The 21,620-nt window shown below is 45.5% G+C and overlaps 1 protein-coding gene across 4 annotated transcripts in view; it reads right to left on the bottom strand.

Moving 5' to 3' along the window:
* Positions 1–21,506, bottom strand: part of Brpf3 (bromodomain and PHD finger containing 3) — a 30,935-nt gene extending 9,429 nt beyond the window's left edge. For 3 of the 4 annotated variants that reach the window (XR_007348418.1, XM_015487631.2, XM_015487632.2), the window contains exons 1-9: positions 19,979–21,505; positions 16,996–17,152; positions 14,441–14,572; positions 11,660–11,788; positions 11,041–11,353; positions 10,056–10,361; positions 8,042–8,548; positions 5,104–5,197; positions 1,297–1,394 (exon numbers count right to left, since the gene is read on the bottom strand). Coding sequence is in view for 2 of the 4 variants with exons in the window: in XM_015487631.2 (XP_015343117.1) it covers positions 1,297–1,394; positions 5,104–5,197; positions 8,042–8,548; positions 10,056–10,361; positions 11,041–11,353; positions 11,660–11,788; positions 14,441–14,572; positions 16,996–17,152; positions 19,979–21,438 (3,196 nt within the window). In the remaining 2 variants the exon portion in view is untranslated. Of the gene's footprint in view, positions 1–1,296; positions 1,395–5,103; positions 5,198–8,041; positions 8,549–10,055; positions 10,362–11,040; positions 11,354–11,659; positions 11,789–14,440; positions 14,573–16,995; positions 17,153–19,978 lie in introns of all 4 variants that reach the window. The other variant, XR_007348419.1, reaches the window with a different exon arrangement.
* Positions 21,507–21,620: the final 114 nt, after the last annotated feature.

Genomic DNA, 21,620 nt, shown 5'->3' with positions numbered 1-21,620 from the left:
ATAAAGATTATGTGTCAACATGAAAGAAGTATGAGATAACAGTAAAAAAATAACAGAAGACAAAAGTGTATATGTTTTGGATTAGCACTTTGTTAAAAACATGCCTAAAATAAACAGAAGGCAACACAGAGAAATGAAGATAATAGTGTTAAGATGATAGAAGTATGAGAGGTCAATTTCCTTTGGCATCATTTTAAGTATGTGGGTTTTAAAAATAAGAATAAAATGTCACCACCAGAAGCACAAAGTGTGCCAGTTCACTCTTGGTTTTGATATTCGATGCTACACAAATTCATCTAGACATGACCCTGCCTTCTGGGTGTTGACAGTCACAGAAAGTAATGAAACACGCGGGCATGCATTCATCAACACACATACCAGAAACTGATGCTAAGGGAAAAGGAAAGGGGCAGAGAAGTGCTGCAGAGACTGCATGGGGATGGACAAGGGTGAGCTCAGAGAACAGCCTGCTCTACCTGCTGCATCTGAGCCCCAGCCCAAGTTTCTCCTCTTGGCCAGGCCCTGCCCTTTAGTCCACTGATCCAAAGAGTAAGACCCATAAAACAACAGAGTTTTGTGAGATTCAGTGACACACTCTATCACTGATTAATGAGCATAGACAGGCAATATCCATCCAAATTACAAATGCATATTTCCTTCAATCCAACAATTTACTTCTATAGATATATCGCCCTGGATATAAAATGGTCTATACACACATAAGGATACTCGATGCAATACTGATTATAACAAATAAGTGAAAACAATCTACACTTCTACCTTTAGATGGCTAAGCAAATGAAGGCGCTCCATGTATTGGGAACAAGGCAACCAATACAAAGCACAGAGAGATCTCCAAGCTATACTATTAGATGAAAAAGAGAAATGGTTTAGAGGAATATGTATACACTAGCTTCTTTGTTCATTCAAATAGACACACAAGTTTTGGCTTGTACATACATGGATTACCTCTGGAAAGACACAAAAGAAAATGCTAACAGATGTTCCAGGGAGGGGAGCACTGGCTGTCATTATATACCCTTTGGCACCTTCTCTCTCTTCTTTGGTACCATGGCATGGCATGCATTATATATATAAATTTAAGATGAAAAAAATGTTTAAAAGCACGAATGGCCTACAAGTGAGGGACATTTCCTTGGCCAGTGTCTGAGAGTTTGGGGAGCTCCAGGACTGGCTGCCTGATTCTGTGCCCCAGTGGTGAAGCTGCCTGAAGAGCTGGCTGCTCAGAAGACCTGCCCCCCCACCCACCAGCACTGCCTCGACACCACTCCTCACCTGAACCACTGTAGTCGGTGTCTCCGTTCACACCTTCCAGGAAGGGCACTCGAGACAGGGCTGGCTTCCCACGACTGCGTTTGGGGGGCGTTAGACCACTGCATACAGAGTAAGGAGAGGGGTGAAACGAGCAGTTTAGATGACTAACACACCCACTTCTGCTCTCCTATCTCTGACACAGTGGAGCTGCAGAAGCCCACAGGGAGGAAATTCATAGACAGCTTCGCTAAAGCCCGCACTGGACCACAGCACTCTTCTGACCTCAAAGTTCCCACCAGGTTTTCGGGAACCACTGCTTCTATGTAGAAGGATTGAACACGAACAGAGAGAGCCCTGTCCAGGGACTCTGGACTTCATCCAGAGGACAGGTCACCCTAGTCTCTTGTCAATCCTTCCACAGTCTCAGCAGCTTTGCCATGAGGGAGGGCCACTTCATATCTGCCCAGAATCCCTTGCTGTGTGGTTCACATGCTGCTTCTTTAGAAATCAGTTTATTTTAGAAGTACAAAAATTTGCCTCTTTTCCAAATTTTCTATAATGGACACATCTTACTTCTAGAATTAGAAAAGACATTTTTAAATGGAAAAAAAAAATCTACTTCTTACTTCCAAATGGTTTATGTGTGAAGTTTTTCTTGGATAGAGAGAATTTTTTTTTTAAACTAAAAAGTAGATTGACTTTTTTTTTTTCAAACATGGCTTGTGCAAAGAGGTAAAATATATATCTATATTAGACAAAGACTAGAAGGTAATAAGCAAAACTAAGAATAGCAATACCAGAACAATAGTATAACGGAGGCCACCCAGGAGTCAGTATTTTAAATAGCTCCCCATGCAATTCTAATGCACAACCAAGCTGAGAGCCTCTAGCAAGAATGATGTGGCAAGGGCTCTTTTTCACCCAAACTTTAAAAAATATTACTGCTATATATTTTTTCCAATAAAACAATACTTAAAAGACAGGTCAACAATCTGCAGAAAAGTATATGTATTTAGGAAATCCTGGTGGGAAGAGCAGCAGCCAGGGGTAGAAATGGTTAGAGAGCAGAGAGCTATTTTACTGAGTCAGAACTCTCATGATCTTATACTTTTTATACAATCCTCCTTTGGTACTAGGGATTGAACCAGGGGCACTTTGCCGCAGACCTACATCTCCAGCCCTTTTAACTTTATTTTGAGACGGGCTCGCTAAACTGCTAAGGCTGGTCTCCAACTTGCAATCCACCTGCCTCAGCCTCCCATAGTAACAAGGTTTTGCTTAGCCAAAACCCATGAGGGCTAAAATCCTTTAGTAAACAGTAGTTACACTGGAAGGTTTTTCTTCCTAGTCAAATTAGTATCTTTTTTTTTTTTTGGTGGGGGGAACCCAGTTCACATTAAGGATTCAGTTCTTACTCACCCTACAAAAATCTATCCATGGGCTTAGAGACTTTAAGGTCTTATACAAATGTTAAGTGCTAATAATTTTATTAGGAAAACCCCTCAAAGTTCATATCCTGAGTCTGGAAAGGCATCTTCAAATATGACAGGAGAGAGCACAGCAAAGGGGTTAAAATATTAAACTTGGAGCCAGGTTCTCTCTGTTCAAAACCCAGCTCTTCTCCTCATTAGTTGTGCAACCTCAAGTGAGTTATTTAACTTCTCTGAGGTTTGTGTTCCCTGTGTGATGTTATGGGGATTTAATGGTTTAATACACACAAACCACTCATTATAGCACATACCATGAAATGAATAAACAGCAGCTGTAGTTATGTGAAGGGCTGTAAATTTCAATGTCTTATTTAAAAAAGTATTCCAAACTACTAATGTTACACTATGGAATGATGAGCTCTGAGAAGGATGAGCTCAATATAATAGGACGCAATACTAACATGAGGCCTTGGGTTTCTGATTCCTAGAAACTGCAATGGCCTGCAATGCAGCCCTCTGTTAAGGGACCTTCTGGAAGATAAGTCCATGAGAACAGATACCTCATCTGTGTCTAGAACAGGGTCTGGCATACAGTTGGTGTTCAATTATCAATAGGTGAATGAGTGATCTATACAAAGAGGACACAGCCCCAACCTGCTAAGAAAACCACCAGAGAAAATCATCCCAGGGGTGGGTGGGGAAGAGGGAGTCTACGATGGGCTAGTGACCCATTCTTTCAAGGTTACATATAGTTCTGGGATGATGTGATTCCAGTCTAATAAGATCTTTTCTGTACTTACTACCATAATGGAGGGAAAAGAAAAAAGAACTGCAGTTGGAGCCCCTCAATCTCCTATTTTAAGCCCGGAAATTCCACTGATAATCACTGAGTTAAAGAGGAAATGCCTTCCAAGAGCACTGTTCCTATATCAAGTCGGTGCCCCAAAGCAATTGGTGACATTGGTCTGGAGTTCCTCCTAGACCAGCAAGCTGAGCTGAGCCTGGCTTGCTTCTCATGACTCATAGCTGGGAAGAATGCCTTCACAAAAGGAGACCAGCACACCTTCCACCTTTAGTCAAGGGCTAGAAGGGAAGGTTGGATGACCTTGCTCCTATTCCAACCTCAATGAACTAGGTTTCCAGGCACCTTAACTTTGAAGGAAGCCAGGAACTCCAACCTGGGCCCAGATTAGAAGCACCTTCTAAGATTCTGAACTCTCTGTTTCTGGTATTTCTCCTGGTATTTTATCTTCTTCCCTTATCCATCTGGAGACTGCAACAAAGAGGGAGACAACTAGGGCAGTTTTGAGGCACTGTGGGAAGAAAAATCTCAAAGGAACCAAAGTGGGAGACCAGTCTAGCACCAAAGGGTAAGTAGAGGTCCGGATGGTCCTCCCTGGAGCCCAGCAGCCAGGGTAGAGAAGTTACCTACCAAACCATACACAAACCCTGCCTTGGAAGCACTGAAAACAAAGACATGTAGTCTACTGGTACTGCCCTGGGACCTTTCCTCCCCAACTCTGAAATTCAGCAGCTGTGGTAAGACCAAGCCATCAGCTTTTAGGACTAGTCATTTTCTTTCTTTCTTTCTTTTTTAAATGGACACAATACCTTTATTGTATTTATTTTTATAAACAACCCAGTGCCTTACACGTGCTAGGTAAGCTCTACCACTGAGCCACAACCCCAGCCCCAGAACTAGTCATTTTCTTTAGTGGCACCGAGGTTCTCTCAGTTTTTAAGAGTTTCACTGTTTCTGGGTTTTGCAGAACACAGAACACAGAGCAGAGGTTCAATAAACTCAGACCTCTGAAGAAACTTTTAAGGTTCTGGTCCCAAAAATCCTCCCTTCAGGTTAAAGAATGACAAAAAGAGACCCATCCCTTCCCAGCTCAAGGATGACAGATGAGCTGGGGCTTTTATTTGAATAAAAAGCAATTTCAAATTTCCTATTTGCTCATTCCTTATTCCATACAGCGCCTCTAAAGAGGTAGTTGCTATGAAACCCCAAGAGGCCTGGGGCAAAACTAAGTCTGTAACAAGTTGGGTTGCCTGAGTGTGTGTGCACACACGTGCGAGTGCGCAGGGGTCTGGCTTAAACATTAGCTTCATTGGGCAATAGGAGATTCTGCTGTCCCCATCCTCTAGAGTCCAACTTCAGTCCCACAGACCACATAAAGCATCAGAACCACACTCTTCTCTTAGAGCACATGGTAGAGTCAAGGATCACCCTATTTCTTAGGAGCACCCCCGCTCCGCCCCACCAAGTTAAAGACTAGAAGCCTCAGAAAGTAGTAGGGGTTAGAATCAAGATAAGAAGTTCAAACCACTACTGAATGGAGAATAAAGGGAGAGGTGGTGGAGCTGCTGACAAAGTTTTGGGGACAAGTGTCCTTACCTGCAAGCTTCAAATGCCAGTCCACCACTGAGACCCAAACTACATTCCGAGTCAGACCCGCTTTCAGTGTGTTTTCCAAAGCCATTGGTCACGCCTGCCAAGGACACACAGAGTGAGCCTGTGAGCACAGAAACTCCCAGCCCCTGACACATGCCACAGCATGAGGCAGCCACCTCGGTAGGGGTCAGTGAGGAGGGTGGAGAGGATGGCTGCCCTTCACTGTGGAAATGGATCTTGGGTGGTAGAGAGAACCTCACAGAAATAAAGGTTTAGGGAGAACACTCTCGGCTTGGGCAATAAGCTGACACTGCATTTTCCTTCCCCTTTAAGGAAAACAGCACACAGTTGACTTCTGCTATGTATCTGAATGACAATCCGAATGACAATTCGGATACAAAGGAAAATACTAAGACTTTCCCACCCTGGCAGGCTCACCCTGGATCTGCTTCTAGTTTCAAACCTCAATTACCAGGGAGTCTCCTCTGTTTCTTGAGGAGCCCACCCGCCTTGCCTCTTTAGATAAACATTCACACCCTGCACATCACACAGCTGGCAACAGCTTGCTTCATTCTGTGGACATGATGTCAGGGGGGGCTGAGGCAGGATAAGAGCTCCGTGCCAACGGCCCCTGAGATATCTAGCAGAGATATCAGGATTAAAAATGGGAGACTTTCCAGGAGATCTACAGCAGCCCAGATATTGCCAAGACAGGGAGTCAGAACTCGGGGTTCTAGACTGGGCTCTGAAATATTGGGTCCCTTTTCCTTGTTAAGCCTTGGCCTTTCCTTTCGTGAAGATAATGCCTTCTTACTTGTAGAAGATGCTACTCAGCGAGATACAGGGGTCTGTTTATTGCAAGGAGCCTTCAGAAGCAGATGAGGATTGACTGGTCATCTCAGGGGCATGATCTTGCTGTGAAGGCTTCCACTCTGTCTATCCAATTTCTAACCACATTCCGGAGTCCTGCAACTGACAGCTGGATCCAGATAGGCACGGAGGTGAGCCAGGCACCTGATTTGGAAGGTGTAATAGACACCTTGGCCAGAAAACTGTGAGGCAAGGCACATCTGTAAGAGCAGGTGTCTGAGCCAAGATGTCTGTACCCTGACCTGATCTTGCCTCTAACATTAGGACCTCAATTTAAATCACCGAATCCAGCTGTGCCTCAGGTGCCTCACTTGTAAAGGATCAATACCTGTTGTTATGAAATTCAACTAAGGTTGTACATAAGTATTCCTGGGTGTCAGGCCACCCGGAATCATGGGACTGAAATGTATTTTCTCAGTATCTCCAGGCAGGGGCCTCATCAGATTGGATGGTGCCGATGTCCAGACCTAGTTCCCAAGAGCAAGAGATTTCATTTTTAGTGTACAATGTTCTCAGTGCCATTTCGCGGAGCCAGAAAGAGCAAAAAGATGACAATAACTGCTCTCAACTACTGAGTATATTAAGTGCTTTACACAGCCTATTTCCAATTCTGAGAGTCTTCCAAGATAAGTATCCTAGCTCCATATCAGAAAGAAGGAAACAGTTCAGAGAGGTTAGTTTTCCCAGGTTACACATCTGTAAGAAGCTGGAATGTGAACTCAGGTATGCCTGACTCTGCTCTTGCCCCTACATACCAACGTTCTTCCCCAACACAGGGAAACTTAGGACAGATAGGAAGAAAAAGTAATGTTGGAAACAAAACGTTAGGTTGGAAGGGAGAAAAGCAAGTGCTTGTTACACATTTCAAAGCTATCACATAAAAGAACATGAGAGCGACACAGGAACAAAAGACAAGAGCAGCCCCTCCCTGCCAGCAAGCTAGCCTTCACTATCCAAGACTAAACTACTTTGCCTAGCATTCCTGACCCTCCACGTCTAGGCCCACCTTACTCAAGTAGGCTCCCCCTAACTGTCCCTTAGAGACTGTCTTTCTCCTTATTTCCACACACCAGGGCCTAAGCCCTTCACCCCCATGTATTCGTTTCCATCCTACCCTCACCCCTTAGGGCCAGCTCAGACACCACCAGACTGGGAAGCCTTCCTAACTCTTTCACCTCCAATTACAACAGCTCTGGCAGTGCCACCTGTCACCCTACACTTAACCACATACTGTTGGGTTCTGTGATTTCTCTGAACCTTGGGAGACTACTTTGTTTCCCTACTGAACTGTAAATTCTTCCAGAGCTGGGACTGAGTGAATCAGCTTATTATCCCCACAGGGACCAGTTCATTCTGGACACGTAATAAGAACTTCTCAGTGATCTAACCTCACAGCCTACCTCTGGGCCTCATCTCCTCCACCAACCTCTGCTGCAGCCACACTGGTTCCCTTGCTGTTCCTCAGACATGCAAGCATGTTCCCACCTCCAGGGCCAGTGCAGCTGCTAGTCTCTCTTTTGGGAATATTTCTCCTCTGGATACACAAACAGCTCTTGCCTCAACTCCTTCAAATCTTTACTCAAATGTCACTTCCTCAGAAGATCTCTCTGGCCATCCTTTAAAATACCACTAGCATTACCTATTCCCCTTCCCTGCTGGATTTTTCTTCAAAATTTCTAATACAGGATACCTCATTTTCTTTTGGTTGATTTCCCTTATAAAAGAGGAGATTTTTATCTGTTTTGTTCACTGATTTTTTCCCCCAGTCCCTAAGATAGTGCCTGATATAAATATCTGATGAACAAACTAAAATGAAGATAAAAACTACATTAGCATATACAAGCCTGCATCCCCTCAGGGCCAAGAAAAGCTCAGACATAACTTGGCCTTCTGAAATGCCACTCAAAGCCTGTTTCCCTGGGTCGCTACTCATGTTGGTCCCACTGTGAGCTATAGAGCCCTCCATGCTACTAATAGCATGCAGAGGCCTTAGGGAGATAGCCAACTAGGGAAGGTGCTGGCTGGCAAGGCAAAGCAGAAAAGCAGCGAGAGAAGTCTCAGGCAGGGTCACCTGTCTCTTCCTCCTGCTGCGGGGACCTCTCCCCTTCGCTTTCACTACAGCTCCTGCTCCTTGGCCGCTTCCGGGAATGGTGCTCCTCTTCAATGCTGGCTGGAGAGTCAGGAGAGCCCGCCATACCATGGTCCTCGCCATTCTCTGGAGCCCGGTCTGGGCTCCTCTGTAACTTAGACCCATTCTTGGCCTTCTTGAAGAGGACTGATGTGCGGCGACCCACGCCACTTAGAGAGGCACCAGTAGGGGTGTCAGGAGCCATGACAGACAGTCTGTTGATGCCATTGTCACTGAGCAAGTGATGCAAGGGCTCACTCCCTAGCTGTAGAGATGATTTTTCCAAGAGCTCATCTTCTTCCACCTTTTTGGGCTTTGGGAATCGGCTTGGAGGTTTACTATCATTGATGGGTTTCAGAGTAGGGGGATCTGGGGGAGATTCTTGCTCAGACAAGGAAGGTGCAGGCCCAGTAGGCTCCAGGGTTGGTGGGGGAGGCAGTTTGGAGTCATCTGTTAGAGAAAAAGGGAACCTGCTTGAACATTTTAGAATGAGTCTGACCCTACAAGCCAGATACTGACACTGAAAACCAGGAACCAAAGGTATGGGGCTGGCAAATGTAGAAAGTTTCTTAAAAATTCCAATGCTCAGGTCCCACCCCAGAGCAACTAAACCCAAATCTCTAAAAAAATGGGGTATTTTTTTTTTTTTTTAAAAGCTTAACATGTGAGTCTAAGAAGTGAGGGTTACAAACTGTTACTCTACACCTGAGAAAGCCACCTGCATAGTCAATACTTAGGTTAAGTCCCAGCTTGGCAGATCAGAGGTCTAAAATTCAAGTGTTTTCTGTCTGTCACTGATTTCCTTTCATATCACCCAAGTTAGAGCAAGCGGCAAGAATGAGTTTATGGATGTGGAAAATGAGAGCAAGTAAATCAAATCAGTGCTTCCCAAACATGTCTACTCACTTACCACATTGCATCTTTTAAAAATTGAGAGTTTCAAGTCACAGCCCAGACTTCCCTATCTGAACCTCTAGAAAGTGAGGCTGGGAATTTGTTTTTGTCTTTTAAACCCTAGTAGATGCTGTGGCATCTGGTCTATGGGGCATGACACTGCCCTGCCAGAGTCCAGAATGGGATTCAATGGCACGCACACGCCACACAGGGAGTTGGTAAGAGTCACATTGAACATTGAACCCTCTAATGCCAAATGTGACCTTTCAGCCATCTTCCCATTCTCTGCCAACTTAAAATAAAATGGACCACTCCCTCCAATTTGGGCCCCTATTTATTGGAGATAAGTCCCAGTCTTTTGGACAGTGTGGGTAAAAGGCCCTCCCAAGCCCTAGGCTCAGATCCCAGGGCAGGCGTGAGAGAGACAATTCTATCCCCATCAAAGGGGAAGGATTGGGAGCAACTTAGCTTATAAAGCTCCCGAGTTTCTGAGAATCACTTCCCCAGCTACCTTTTATAGCCAGATGCCTCTGCTTGGGAGGGGCCTGCAGACCTGACTCAAGAGCCCAAGACATATGTAGGGTCATTCCTGCTCTGCTATCTCCTCATACCCTCCTAACCTGCTTGAAGACTCTCTCTTCATGGTGGAAGAATCTAGACTGATATTTAGCTGAAATGCACAATATGGTCATATCAAGTGCAAAATATTGTGATATTTCTCAATTTAGGTTAGTCAATAGCTACTGCTCCAACACCTGAAACTCCTAACTAAACCTCCCCCAAATCAAGCAACTAACCATCCACATCCAGGGCCCCCAGGAGCCCAATCCAAAACAAAAGCCTACATCTACTATGACAGATAAATTTTGGTCTCTACAGGTTATTATATTTTGAATATCATCCCCTGAACATGATATGGAAGGGTGATTCCTCCATGGGCTTCTGCTTGCTCAGAGGGTCAGACCTGACCTGAAATTTCCAAAAAATTTCAGCTTAGATTATGCCCATCCCATCCCTCCCACCCAACACACCAGCACCATGCCTGCCTGTGACACACTCTCACCTCTGTCCCCATCGTCTTCTGGCTCCTCTTGCAGGGCCTGCTCCAACACAGCTGTATCCCCCAGGGGCCCTGCTGACAGCTCCCCATTGGACATTGTCTTGTTCAATGATGGCAGCTGTGGTGGTGGTGGTGGTTGTGCCAGCTTCTGCCGAAGGGCATTGATCTCCCGGCGCAGCAGGCGGACACGGCGGGTGCGGGCCCCACTGGACCGCATGGCACTCACCAGATCCAGTTTCTCCAGCAGCTCCTTCAGCTGCACCTCTGGAGACAAATGGGCCCGGTTCTCCGGGACGAGGATGTTGTCCACTGCCAGGGAGAAGAAAGGACAGAAGGGGCTGAAGGACCTGCCCAGCCCAGGACAAGGGAAAGGGGCTGAATCCCTCAGATGTGAAATGCTCTCCTGGAATGCCTGGGCCAGTGGCTTCCAGCAACATCACTGCCCAAAGACAGCCACGGGGATAAAGTCAGAATGTCGGAAATATCTGCAGGATACAGTCCCAACATGGGCTCTGTAGAGCAGGCACGAGGCAGCTTGGCAATGCCCTGGCCTGAGTGACTGTTTGCTATTGCCATCAAGCAGCAGAGAGCAGGGGCAGGTGGAGTTGGAGGCTCAGTGGCAACACTGTCTTTCTGGTCCTCCACCTGCACTGAATGATCCCCCCACACAGCAGCACTGTGCTGCCCTGTCCCATGCTCCAGTGCCACACAGAGGTGATCCAGGAGAGGAAGACTCCTGTGAAGCTTCTCAAACAGACAGCAACACCTGATTTCCCTTTTCTACCACTCAAAAGGTATTCAGTGCACTGGTTAAACTTGACCCTGGGAACTGTTCTATCCACAAGCAGGACAGAACATGTACCTACCCCCAACTTTGCTTCTGGAGCCTACACTAGAGCCCCAAGGCCCACACTGACCCCTGGCTCTCTGGGCTCTGTCCCTGTGTTTTTCCTGGTGCCTTCCCCCCTCACCCATCCAGGCTTCTCACCATCTTCCCAGGAGAAGCGGTAAAAGTCTTCCAATTTGGGTGATTCAGGCAGATGGGTGCCCCTCTCGGGGTCATAGCCGATGTTCTCTGCCTGCCGACGGGCATGCCGCAGAATGGCCCCTCCCAGGTCCCGCAGGCGGACAGCTGCTCGGTGGAAAATTGTGTCTTTAGCATTATACTTCATGCAGTTGGTAACTATAAGGTTAAAGTCCTCCTCAAACTCCTCCAAGGTGCGGTACAGGTGGGACTCCAGCTTCCGCCTCATAGTAGAAAAATCCATTGGCTTGGATATGAATTCCAGGTAATCTGGAACCTAAACATATAAAACCTGTACAATTACAACAACCATTTACTAGCCAAACAGGCACACCCTTCACCGGCACTCTTTGCCTCCCCAGTTTCTGATTTGGGCATACCAGGGGTTCATTCAGAGCCTTGGAGGCCTGGTCCACCCTGACTTAATGCTGACCCTCACCATAGGCAAGTTTATTGGCTTTGCCAGATCACACCACTCAGAGTAACATAAACCCTTCAGCACAGTGCTATCCACCCAGCCCCCAGCCTAGTTACACCCTATTTCCAGGAAGGGTTTGCTGCTTGGGATGTGACAGGAACTTGCCTCACTCAGGTTGACAGGTTCAGCAAAGATGTGTGCAGGATCCTTTTCCTGCAGCAAGTCCAGTGTGGTCCTTAGCAGCACATTGAATGGCATCAGCTCCAACTCCATGGCAGCTTGCTGGACCTTGACCTGTGTGGAAGGTGAGAAGCAATCAGAACATCCCCTGCAAAAATGCAGTGAAACTTTTTTTTGACAAGTTAACTTTCACCAATGATCTACAACAAATTTTCACAGAAGATTAAGCTGACCAGTGTATGAGGAGCTATCACCCTATCTTCAGCCTAGGAATAATGACATGACCAGTGGTATGGTATGAAGGTGTCTCTCAAAAGTTCTCGTTGGAACCTTAATTTCCAGTGCAGGAGTTCTGGGGACATGGGACCTGACTGGAAGTGATTTATATATTACAGGATTCACCCTCATGAATGGACTGAGACTGCTCTCATGAGAGTTCTCACAGGAGTGGGTTAGTTTCTGAGAGTGGCTTTGTCATGGAGGTGAATTTTCCCACCTGTGCTCTCACCCCTTTACTTTTCCACCAAGAGATAATGCAGCACGACAGCCCTCACCAGTCCACCCTTGAACTTCCCAGCTTCCAAAATCATGAGCTAGATAATGTATGTGTGATACACACACACACACACACACACACACACACACACACACACCATACATATGTATTTATTTATGTATTTGGTACCAGGGATTGAACTCAGAGGTACTTTATCCTCTGAATTATATCCCCAACTCTTTATTTTGAGACAGAATCTCATTAATCTCATAGGCTGAGGGCCTCACTAAGTTGCTGAGGCTGGCCTCAAACTTGCAATCCTCCTGCCTCAGCCTCCTGAGCTGCTGGGATTACAGGTATGTATCACCATGCCTGTTAAACTTTTCATTATAAATTATCTAGTCAGTGTATTCTATTTATAGCAGCAAATGAAGTAAAATAGCCACCATTTTGTAAATGTTTCCTATGTTTCAAACACCATACCAAAACTAATAATGGTAATAATAATTATTACTATTCTAATAGTTTATAATTTTATAACCCATACTAAGTAATAGGAATGCCCTAAACATTTTATAAAATATGTGAGTATATGAGGCAGGTAAAGGTTAGATATTTTACAAACAGGAAGCTGAGGCAGAGAGAGGCTACCTGGCCCAAGGTCATACAGCTAATAAGGGGTAGAATTAAGATTCAGTACAAGACAGTCTGCTTCTTGACCATTATGCCCCTCTACTTCTCTATTGTATTACCTCTGTTAATCACTATAACTCTGAAAGAGAAATTTTTATCTCTATTTTACAAATATGGAACCTGAGGTTTGGAGAAAGTTGATGGAGTCACAAATCTAAGGTCATCTGACTAAAGAAGAGCACAGATGGCATTTTAAAACAGGTCTGACTTAGTCCAAGAAGTACACTGATAAAATTAAATGTGCCTTGGACCAGAATTTTTTTACCTAGAGTTGCAGTTACTGATCCCATTAGCACTAGAGTGTCTGGGTTGGACTGGGGTGACCAGGGCCTTCAGGCTCATCTCTCAAGTGGCAAACGACTTCATATATTTAAAGTGGAATGCTGTACAAATCTTACTTTCTATGTGTACCCTAATGTGAAATGGTTGGGAAGCCCACCTCTTGGCCTCATCAAAACAAGCCGGACTGCTTTACCAGACCCAGGGCCTCCTTCTCCCTCTCATTTCTCTGACCTGAGGCAGGAAGAAAAGTACAACTATGGGACCAAGCCTGGGATGGCACTTAAAGTCTGAATTCATGGAGAAGATCCTGAGATAGCCTCCATGGTCACCCATGCTAAATATGGTAAGAGCTGCCCAGAAGCATAAGGAAAAACTCAGGCTATTGACCTGCTAGAGAAGAGCTGAACAGTGATATAGGGTTCAGAGAAAGAGAGTAAGGAGCATTTTTAACCCAGGCCTCTGAAGCACATGAGTAACGGCTGCTATTCCTGGACCAGAGAGAACAATTCTGGCTTGTCATCCATTCAATTAATAGTATTTGCTCTCTGCCATGTGCAGAGCCCTACAATAGATACTTTAGTAAGAAAAAGGGTATCAGTAACAACAACTACTGACACTTCTATAGTCCTTACTAGGTAAGTACTGTTCTAAGCTACTTTTTACATATACAAAGTCATCTAACCTCACAAAGACCTTATGATTTAGGCTCTTTTATTACCCCCATATCACCAATGAAGAAATGAAGGTATTAAGAGATTAAGTACCTTGCTTAGTGTTACACAGGTAGTAATTAGCAGAGCCAGGATTTAAACCCAATCTAGTGTCACAGCCCATGTTCCTAAACCCCTGTGCTATATCACCTACCTCACCATGCTCAGGGGAATAGAATTTCCTAGAATTGAGGTTGGGAAATTTAAATGATTCAAGACCATAGTGTTTAAGGGCCAAGTGAGAACCCTCAGCAACTCCCAGGCCAAAGGTTTTCAGTGATACCCATTAGAATGGCCTAAGAAGCTCTTCAAAATATTTAAGGTAGGCTTCCCACTGAAACATCCTGAATCAGAAACTCTAGGTATGCACTCAGGCATGTGATACGAAACTTATGCTTGAAGCCACAAAGAGTTGAACCTCAAAACATAGAAGCCATCAGCAGCTCTATACCAAATACAGAGCAGGTAGACCTTGGAGCCCATACAGCTGGGCAGGAAAGGAAGCAAGGGGTCTCCTAGTGCCACACTAAGATTGGGAGAAAGGGACCCCGACAAAGCGCCCCATGACTGGGGGTTCCTCCTTACCTGCTCCCGCTTGAGCTTTTCTCTCTTCCGAATCAGCTCAACTAGCAGCCGCGCCCGCTCCAAGTCATGCCGCAGCTTCTGCCAGTATTTCAGCTCTTCCTTCACTGCACTTGTCTTTTCGTCGTGTTCTCGCTGTAGGAAGCAAGAGGAGGAGCTGGGGGCCTTCTTCCTCTCCATAGTTCTCTCCCTATTCAAGCCCCACAGGCTTCAGGAGATAGCAGAACCTCACCCGAGAGACTCCATTTCACCCCTCTTGCCCTGTGCCTTCCTCCCATCCTTCCCTGGCCTTATAACAAGATTCTCCATTAACAGTACAATAACCACTGCTGGGACTCCTTCTCCTGGTCCCTCAGGGATACCCGAGATCAGTTAGGGCCCTCAGGGCTAGAAAGAATTTCAGAAGAAAACTAATAGACACCTTAGGGGTGGAAAGAATCTCACCCTAGAGCTTCAATTTGGCTAGAAAACAAAGTCAAGTTCTTACTATTTGCTTGTACTAAGTGGCTTGAACAAAAATCTGTCAATTCTGTCCTAGAAGAGATGATAGTTGTTGGGGGAAAGAAAAGACCCAGTGTTTAAAACCAAAGCGCATAAAGACAATAAAAACTGATAATGTAAAACTGCACATAAAATGCGGACAAGACAGAAAGTAGAGAGGTGGGGGTTAGATAGGGAAAAGTTTCCTTGGGAGTATCCTGCAAGAGCTTTTGCATACAGTAGTAGACATAGATAGGCTAAGCAGTAAGGGAGGTCTCTTCTGGAACTGACAGGACCAGAGGGACAGAAATGTAGAGGTAGAATTAGTGATTCTGTGTTTAGTTGAGTAAAATGGGCTGGCCAAAGTAGAGAAGCTGGAGAACCACAAAAGCCATAGAACCCAGGATCCAGCTGACAAGAAGCCTCAAATGCCAGGGTAAAGAACCTGGACTTGGCCTCCTTGGAGAGGGAGAGTATATTCTGGAAAAGGAAGTGATAGAATGGAAAAACAGTATATGTGACCCCACCAGTCGTAGAGCAAAGAATTAGAGGCTGGAGACACCTACAAAACTATTTTGAAAAGAAAACTATTGCTGAGACTGAGGGGGCATGGATAGGCAAGGTAGCATAAAATAAAGACAAAGGACTAAACTGATAAATCCCCCCAATAGCTTAAAGAATGATTAATTCTGACTCATTATAGGGGAAAAGTCAAAAGTAACTCTAAGGTGGAGAATTCTTGATATGAAGTCAGGAGGGGGAAGAGTTCCACGGCAAAAATGAGAAAATAAGTTTACTAAAAGGAAGGAAGACAATTCATTCAGGTTCCAGAATCTGAGTTACAGTAACTACCTACACATGGAAGGATCCCAAAGGGACTGAGGACAGAAAAAAGGGATGAGAATAGCAAAAAATCTGGAGATACTGACACAACAGTTATTTTCAATTATTTTTACTTGGACTTGCTCTCTAAGTAAATAAGCAGGCAGCAGAGGGAATATTACTGTTAAAGACTTAAAAAAGGGATCAGCAAAAGGTACAATCAGAGGGGTAGAAGAGATGCGAAATGATATCACGGAAAAGCTTAGACAAACAAAGACCCAAAAAGAAATGCATCTTGGGGCTGGGGTTGTGGCTCAGTAGTAAGAGCGCTTGCCTAACATGTGTGAGGCACTGGCTTCGATTCTAAGCACCGCAAACAAATAAATAAAATAAAGGTCCCTCAACAACTAAACAAAAAATTTTTTTACAAAAAGAAAAGAAAAGAAAGAAATGCATCTTGATGGGCAGTATGGTGGGAATTTAAGGAAAGACTTGCTGGAGGAGGTCACTGACGTAAGGGAGAATTCAGGGAAGCAAATGGTCCAGAAGGCTCAAGAGGAACCAGACATAGGTTTGTACTTCAGGAACTTAGTTACAAGAGGCAAACTAAGATCAAACAGAATGCACCAGTAACAGGAAGGTTTCTTTCTTTTCTGGAACAACACTGTGGGATGATTTAAAGGCAGAAGTAATGAAGGATGTAAAGAGGGAGAGAAAACGGAAGATGTAAATACTGGAAGGAAAATCAGGAGCAAAAAAAAAAAACAAAACATAAAATATGCAGCAACTATAGTTGTTAACGGCTAAAGGCCACCACAATTGGGTGAGCTGTGCACTATAATAAGATCATAAGTTTTTTTATTTACTATGACACATTTTTTGGCAGATGGCAGTATACTGTCTTGAGAAAAGGGCGCCTTTTTCTAATTCACACAATGCAGCCACCCTGGCTCTTCTTCCTTTCTGTCCCATCTGGAGGGTTTCCCCACTATAGGGAAAGTTGAGCTGGCCCTACACTCTCCCCTAGAATTTGCTCCTAAGTCAAGCCTCTACCATCCAGAAAGGGCTGCTGTTAGGTCTGAAGATATCTGTAGTGCTGGAGGTTATTTCCAGGACAGACTACCCAGCAGGGTGATCATCTGTATAAAAGGCTCCACAGAGAACTCAGGGATAGGTGCCAGGCCCTCCTCTCAAATCTTCACTTCTCCTTCAGGCTCAACCTCCCTCCACCAGCCTCCAATCATCACTCCACCTACCTGTTCAGCGTTTCTTTGGGATTGCAAGTGAGAGTGCAGGCGCCGGATGAGGGGGACACCATTCCGTGCCTGCCGCTTCAACAGCCAGTAGTTGTGAAGCCGCTGCATGAACTGGTTTTTCCTCTGAAAGGAGAGACCACTACAGATCTTGTTCAACCTTGAGTAGAGGCACAGAGAAGTGAAAGATAGGGTCAGAGGGCAGCCCAGATTATAGCCCACACATCCTATCCAGAACCCGGTTCATTTCTGAGAGGAAGATAGAATAAAATAGCCAAATGCCTCACCTCAGAGAAAGCCTTGAAAAAGATAGCAAAGTTAAGCAGCTCAGATTCAGCAAGAGGTACTTTACTTGCTTTTCCACCTCCTGTGTCACAGCCTTGATCCTCCAAAAGAACCTATTTCCTGTGATCCTGGACTCCTTTATTCCAAGTATTATCTGAGAAATGGGCCTGTACACTAAAACCTCCACCCTCCTATTAGTAAAGGCAGCAAAAGAAACAGGAACTTAAATAAGCTATGGGCAATGTGGTCACTATTACTGCCTCATGTGGCTGAGGATCCCAGCTCACAATCAAGAAGGAAGGAAAAACCAGTAGGAATACATCAGGTTACTGCTTTCTGAGCCCAAATGCAACCCTTTAAGAGTTGTTTGATCTCTGATTTTCATTTTTAAAAATCAACAGCCTAAAAATGCCTAATTTTGAGCCAAATGGAGAAAAAAATGGATCTAAAGGTGTAGGATGGAGGATCTGAGGGAAAACCTAGCTAAACTACCCAAAAGAGAAGTCTTAAGGTCAGGGGTTAGGCCTGTAACACCTGGGGTGGAAGGAACCAGTAAGAACCTAAAATTTCTATGTTAATGCCCACACTGTAGGAGGAGAAACACTATTTACGTCACAAAAGACAGAAAAGCAGCTTAGATGTATCAATTGAATAAACGGTCAATGCAATGGATGCAGTTAATAAGATGGTGGATCTGAGTGAGATCTGAATCTATGATCTCTCTGCACTACCATGGTGCATTCAAAATTGTTTCTCCACAGGGTAAGTCAGGTCTCAGTGCTCCTGTGTTATTTCCTCTGTTTTGTCTCTTCACCCCACTCCGCTGAAAAGAAAATAAGTGTGGTTAATCAAGAAGGCGGAACCTTAGAAGGATGGGCATGTTGGGCAGGACATTGCTTACTTAGGTGTTGTTCATCTTCACAGTCAGACACTCCTGCCCCAAAGCCAAGCTTATAAAATCAAGACCTACACCTTTCCCCAAAGGACAGATCCCCACCAATGCCCATGCCAAGCACACCTGCCCAGATGCAGGCAGCCCCCTCCCTCTACAACCTTTTGGCCATGGGGGGCCCCAACAGCATTTGTGCAAGTAGGGAAAAGAATAATAATAATAAAATAGCAGCAGCAGCAGTGACCACCATTTATTGAGTACTTACTATTTGCCAGACACTGTGCTAAGTGCTTTACTAATATTACCTCATTTAGTTTTCAGAATTCTATGTGACGATTCATTTATAAATAAACTAAGACTTAGAGCTGTTAAGCAACATGTCGAGTCATATAAGTACTAAGTAACAGAAGGTCCGTCTGGCTCTTAGTCAGTGTAGCTGGTGCCTGGGAGAGGCTCTAGAAGGACAGACATGACACCCAAAGATCTAGCCCCAGGGCCTAGTCACACTACAGACAGGGACAAAGCATGGATCTACTTACCTCAGGGAAGAGGTAGCCTAGAACAGCTCTATGCCTAGAATACACCCAGAATCACTGAAATTCTAACTTGGGCCATAGGTTGCAACAAGAGCATCCCTGCCTTGCTCTCACTTTTATGTCTTCTTCCTCGTCTGCCAAGTCTGGTTAGGCAGATTTGTCCAACCAGAAATGTAAACAGATTTCATACTTCTCATTCCCCACAATCTTCCAGTATTCCTTTCTCCCTAACCTTTTCATGGAGGCGACAGTACTAGCCTCGAGGTATCGTGAGCTACAGCTTGTAATCCAAATCTGTCACTTTTCACCTGGTCCCATTTCTTAGAACAGGATGTGGCATGTAGTAAGTGCTCAATAAATATATCATTGAATGAATAAAGATGTAAACAACTTTACCTCCCGGGGCCGTGGTTTCTTCATCTGGGGGTATGGGAGAAGGTGCAAGGACTACATTAGATGAATAATCTCCAACATTCCTTCCTGCTCTAATCCTGTATACTTGCTAATGAATCACCCTTGAGATGAGCCCCTGCTGGAAAATCCTCCTTGTTTCTTGCTTTTCTACCAAATTCCCACCTAACTGCTTCAACAACTTAACTGAGATTTTAAAACAAGTACAATGATTTCTCTACAGCTTCAATGGGGGCCCAGGAGTTTTAGTTACACAGCTAAATTTTCCCCTAAATCTAAAGATTCTGAAAAGAAGGAATAAAACGTTCTTCCCACACTGCCACCCCCTCATACAAAGTCCCTGATACACCCAGGACAGAGTTTGTTGTACAGAAAACCTGTCAACCCCTTATCAGAGTGGTTCCAAATTAGGAATACTTCTATTCACCCAGGGGTGTTTGGAAACTCGTGTGAGGTTTTCACAAAGATCAGGCAATTGGATGGGATGAAACGCATTTACCAAGAGCAAGGATGCTAATAAACATTTAGAAATGTAAGGGACAGTTCTAACAATGAAGAATTATTCTGTCCAAAATGCCAATTAGTGCCCTTCTAAAAAATACTACCTTATATATCCTGTTACCCGAGTTTCTAAGCAACTCAAGTGTTTTGCTTTACCCGGAACCAAAGGAAACACATTACTCTGAGGATACAATCAAAACCACAAAACAAGCTGGGTGAGCCAGAATCCAAAGGAGATATTTAAATATGGGGCATAGAAAAAGACATCCACCAACCATATTTGAGGAAGGCCTGGCCCAAAGCCAAGACCAAACCAAGAAGAAATCATGAATCCTTAAAGAGTCCATCTGGGCAGGCTCACCTGTAAGAGGGTATCTGTGGGACAGTGACCATGGGGACAGTGGCGGTCCCCATGGTGGGTGTGTCTCGGCCTGCTTCCTCTGGCTCCTTCTTGATCTTTTGCTTCAAACTCATCTTGTTCTTCTTGGGCACTCCCTTCAGAGGGCCACCCACCCCACTTTGGCCTTCCTGCTCCTCCTCCTCCACTTCTTCCTCTTCTTCTTCCTCCCCACCACCCTCCTTCAGCCCATCCTCGTCCCCAGCCTCACTGAGGCTTCTGGGGGAGTCACCCTTCCTCCTGGCAGTGGCAGAACCTGGTGGCGAGTGGGCCTCACAGTAGGCGGTCTTACGCACGGTGAAGATGGTGCCATTGAGGCTGGTTTCTCGCATGGGCTCAATCTTCATGAAGAGCCCAGCCCGCTGTGCACATGTCACATGGAAGGCTGTGTAGCAGTTCACTTTATGGCACTGGATAGCTGCACCCAGCCCCTTCTGCTTGCAGATATAGCAGGTGAGTTTCCATCGGGCAGGTGGGATGTTGTCGATGCCCTCAATAGGCTCCAGGAAGACAGTGTTAGCAAAACAGACTTCTGGAATCCAGATGGCACACACTACATGGGCCCAATGCCCATCACTGGTCTGTTTGAAGGCACCACCCTTGTTGGGGCAGAGGACACAATCCACAGGCCGAGAGGGAGACTGCAGGCAGCAGCGGCATAACCACTGGCCCTCGGGGATATAGGGTACACCATAGCACTCCTGATGTACGGCCAGGTTACAGATGTCACAGAAAAGAATGACATTGCTATTATGACATTCATCATCCAGGCATACACAGCAGAAGGCATCTTCATCAATGAGTGACTGTTGGGCCCCACTGCTACGACTCTCCAAGTATGACTCCTTCTCAAGCCGGTCCACCAGCAGCTCAAAAGTGTCTGCTGACACCAAACTGTGCCCATCTACTCGCCGCTTTTCATTCACCATGTCCAGCCAGGCAAGGTCCTCCTCATCCATGTCATACTCTACCTCTGCATCCAGGTCTTCAGGTGGCTTCTCAATGTAGCGGTAATAGGCAGCAGGCAGTGGGGGTGCTTCAGGCTGGCTGCCTGGATCCACCACACGGAAGCTGGGCTGTGGGAGGTGGAAGGAAGTTCCAGATGCATGCTTAGAGCAGGATTCCTTCTTTTTGCCCTTGGATGAAGTTTTCTTGGACTTGCCTGGGAACTGAGGCTGCTCGCTGTTTTCTTTGTTACTATTGCATTCGGTGATATCCTGAGCAGTCAGTTCATCTTCAGTGATGATCTTAAGTGGGTCATAGATGCTGATACGATGCAGGCGTCCATCAATATCCACCTCAACAATACGCTGGGCCTGGGCATAAGTCAGGGTCTCCCGAGTGGGTGAGCACTTGAGACTGTAGGGGGATGGGGAACGCCGACCCTCGGCATTCTGCCGCGACTTCCGGCGAGGCTTCCTCATGGCACCTAGGAACCAAGGAGACTGGCCTAAGGAGAGAAGACCAGGAGACTGTGAGCTGGATATTCATGCATGTATGTATCCACTCACCCTTCCATCCAATCAAGTGGCCACTGGGAGGACTAGCTGTTCCCTTAGTCTGAACAGTCTGCCCCTGAGGCATCCACAGGGCTTCACCTCCTTCA

The sequence above is a fragment of the Marmota marmota genome, unplaced genomic scaffold (assembly GCF_001458135.2).
Source record: "Marmota marmota marmota unplaced genomic scaffold, marMar, whole genome shotgun sequence".
Lineage (NCBI taxonomy): Eukaryota > Metazoa > Chordata > Mammalia > Rodentia > Sciuridae > Marmota > Marmota marmota.
The sequence above is the reverse complement of the archived record's forward strand: the minus strand, read 5'-3'. Positions and strand labels throughout refer to the sequence as shown.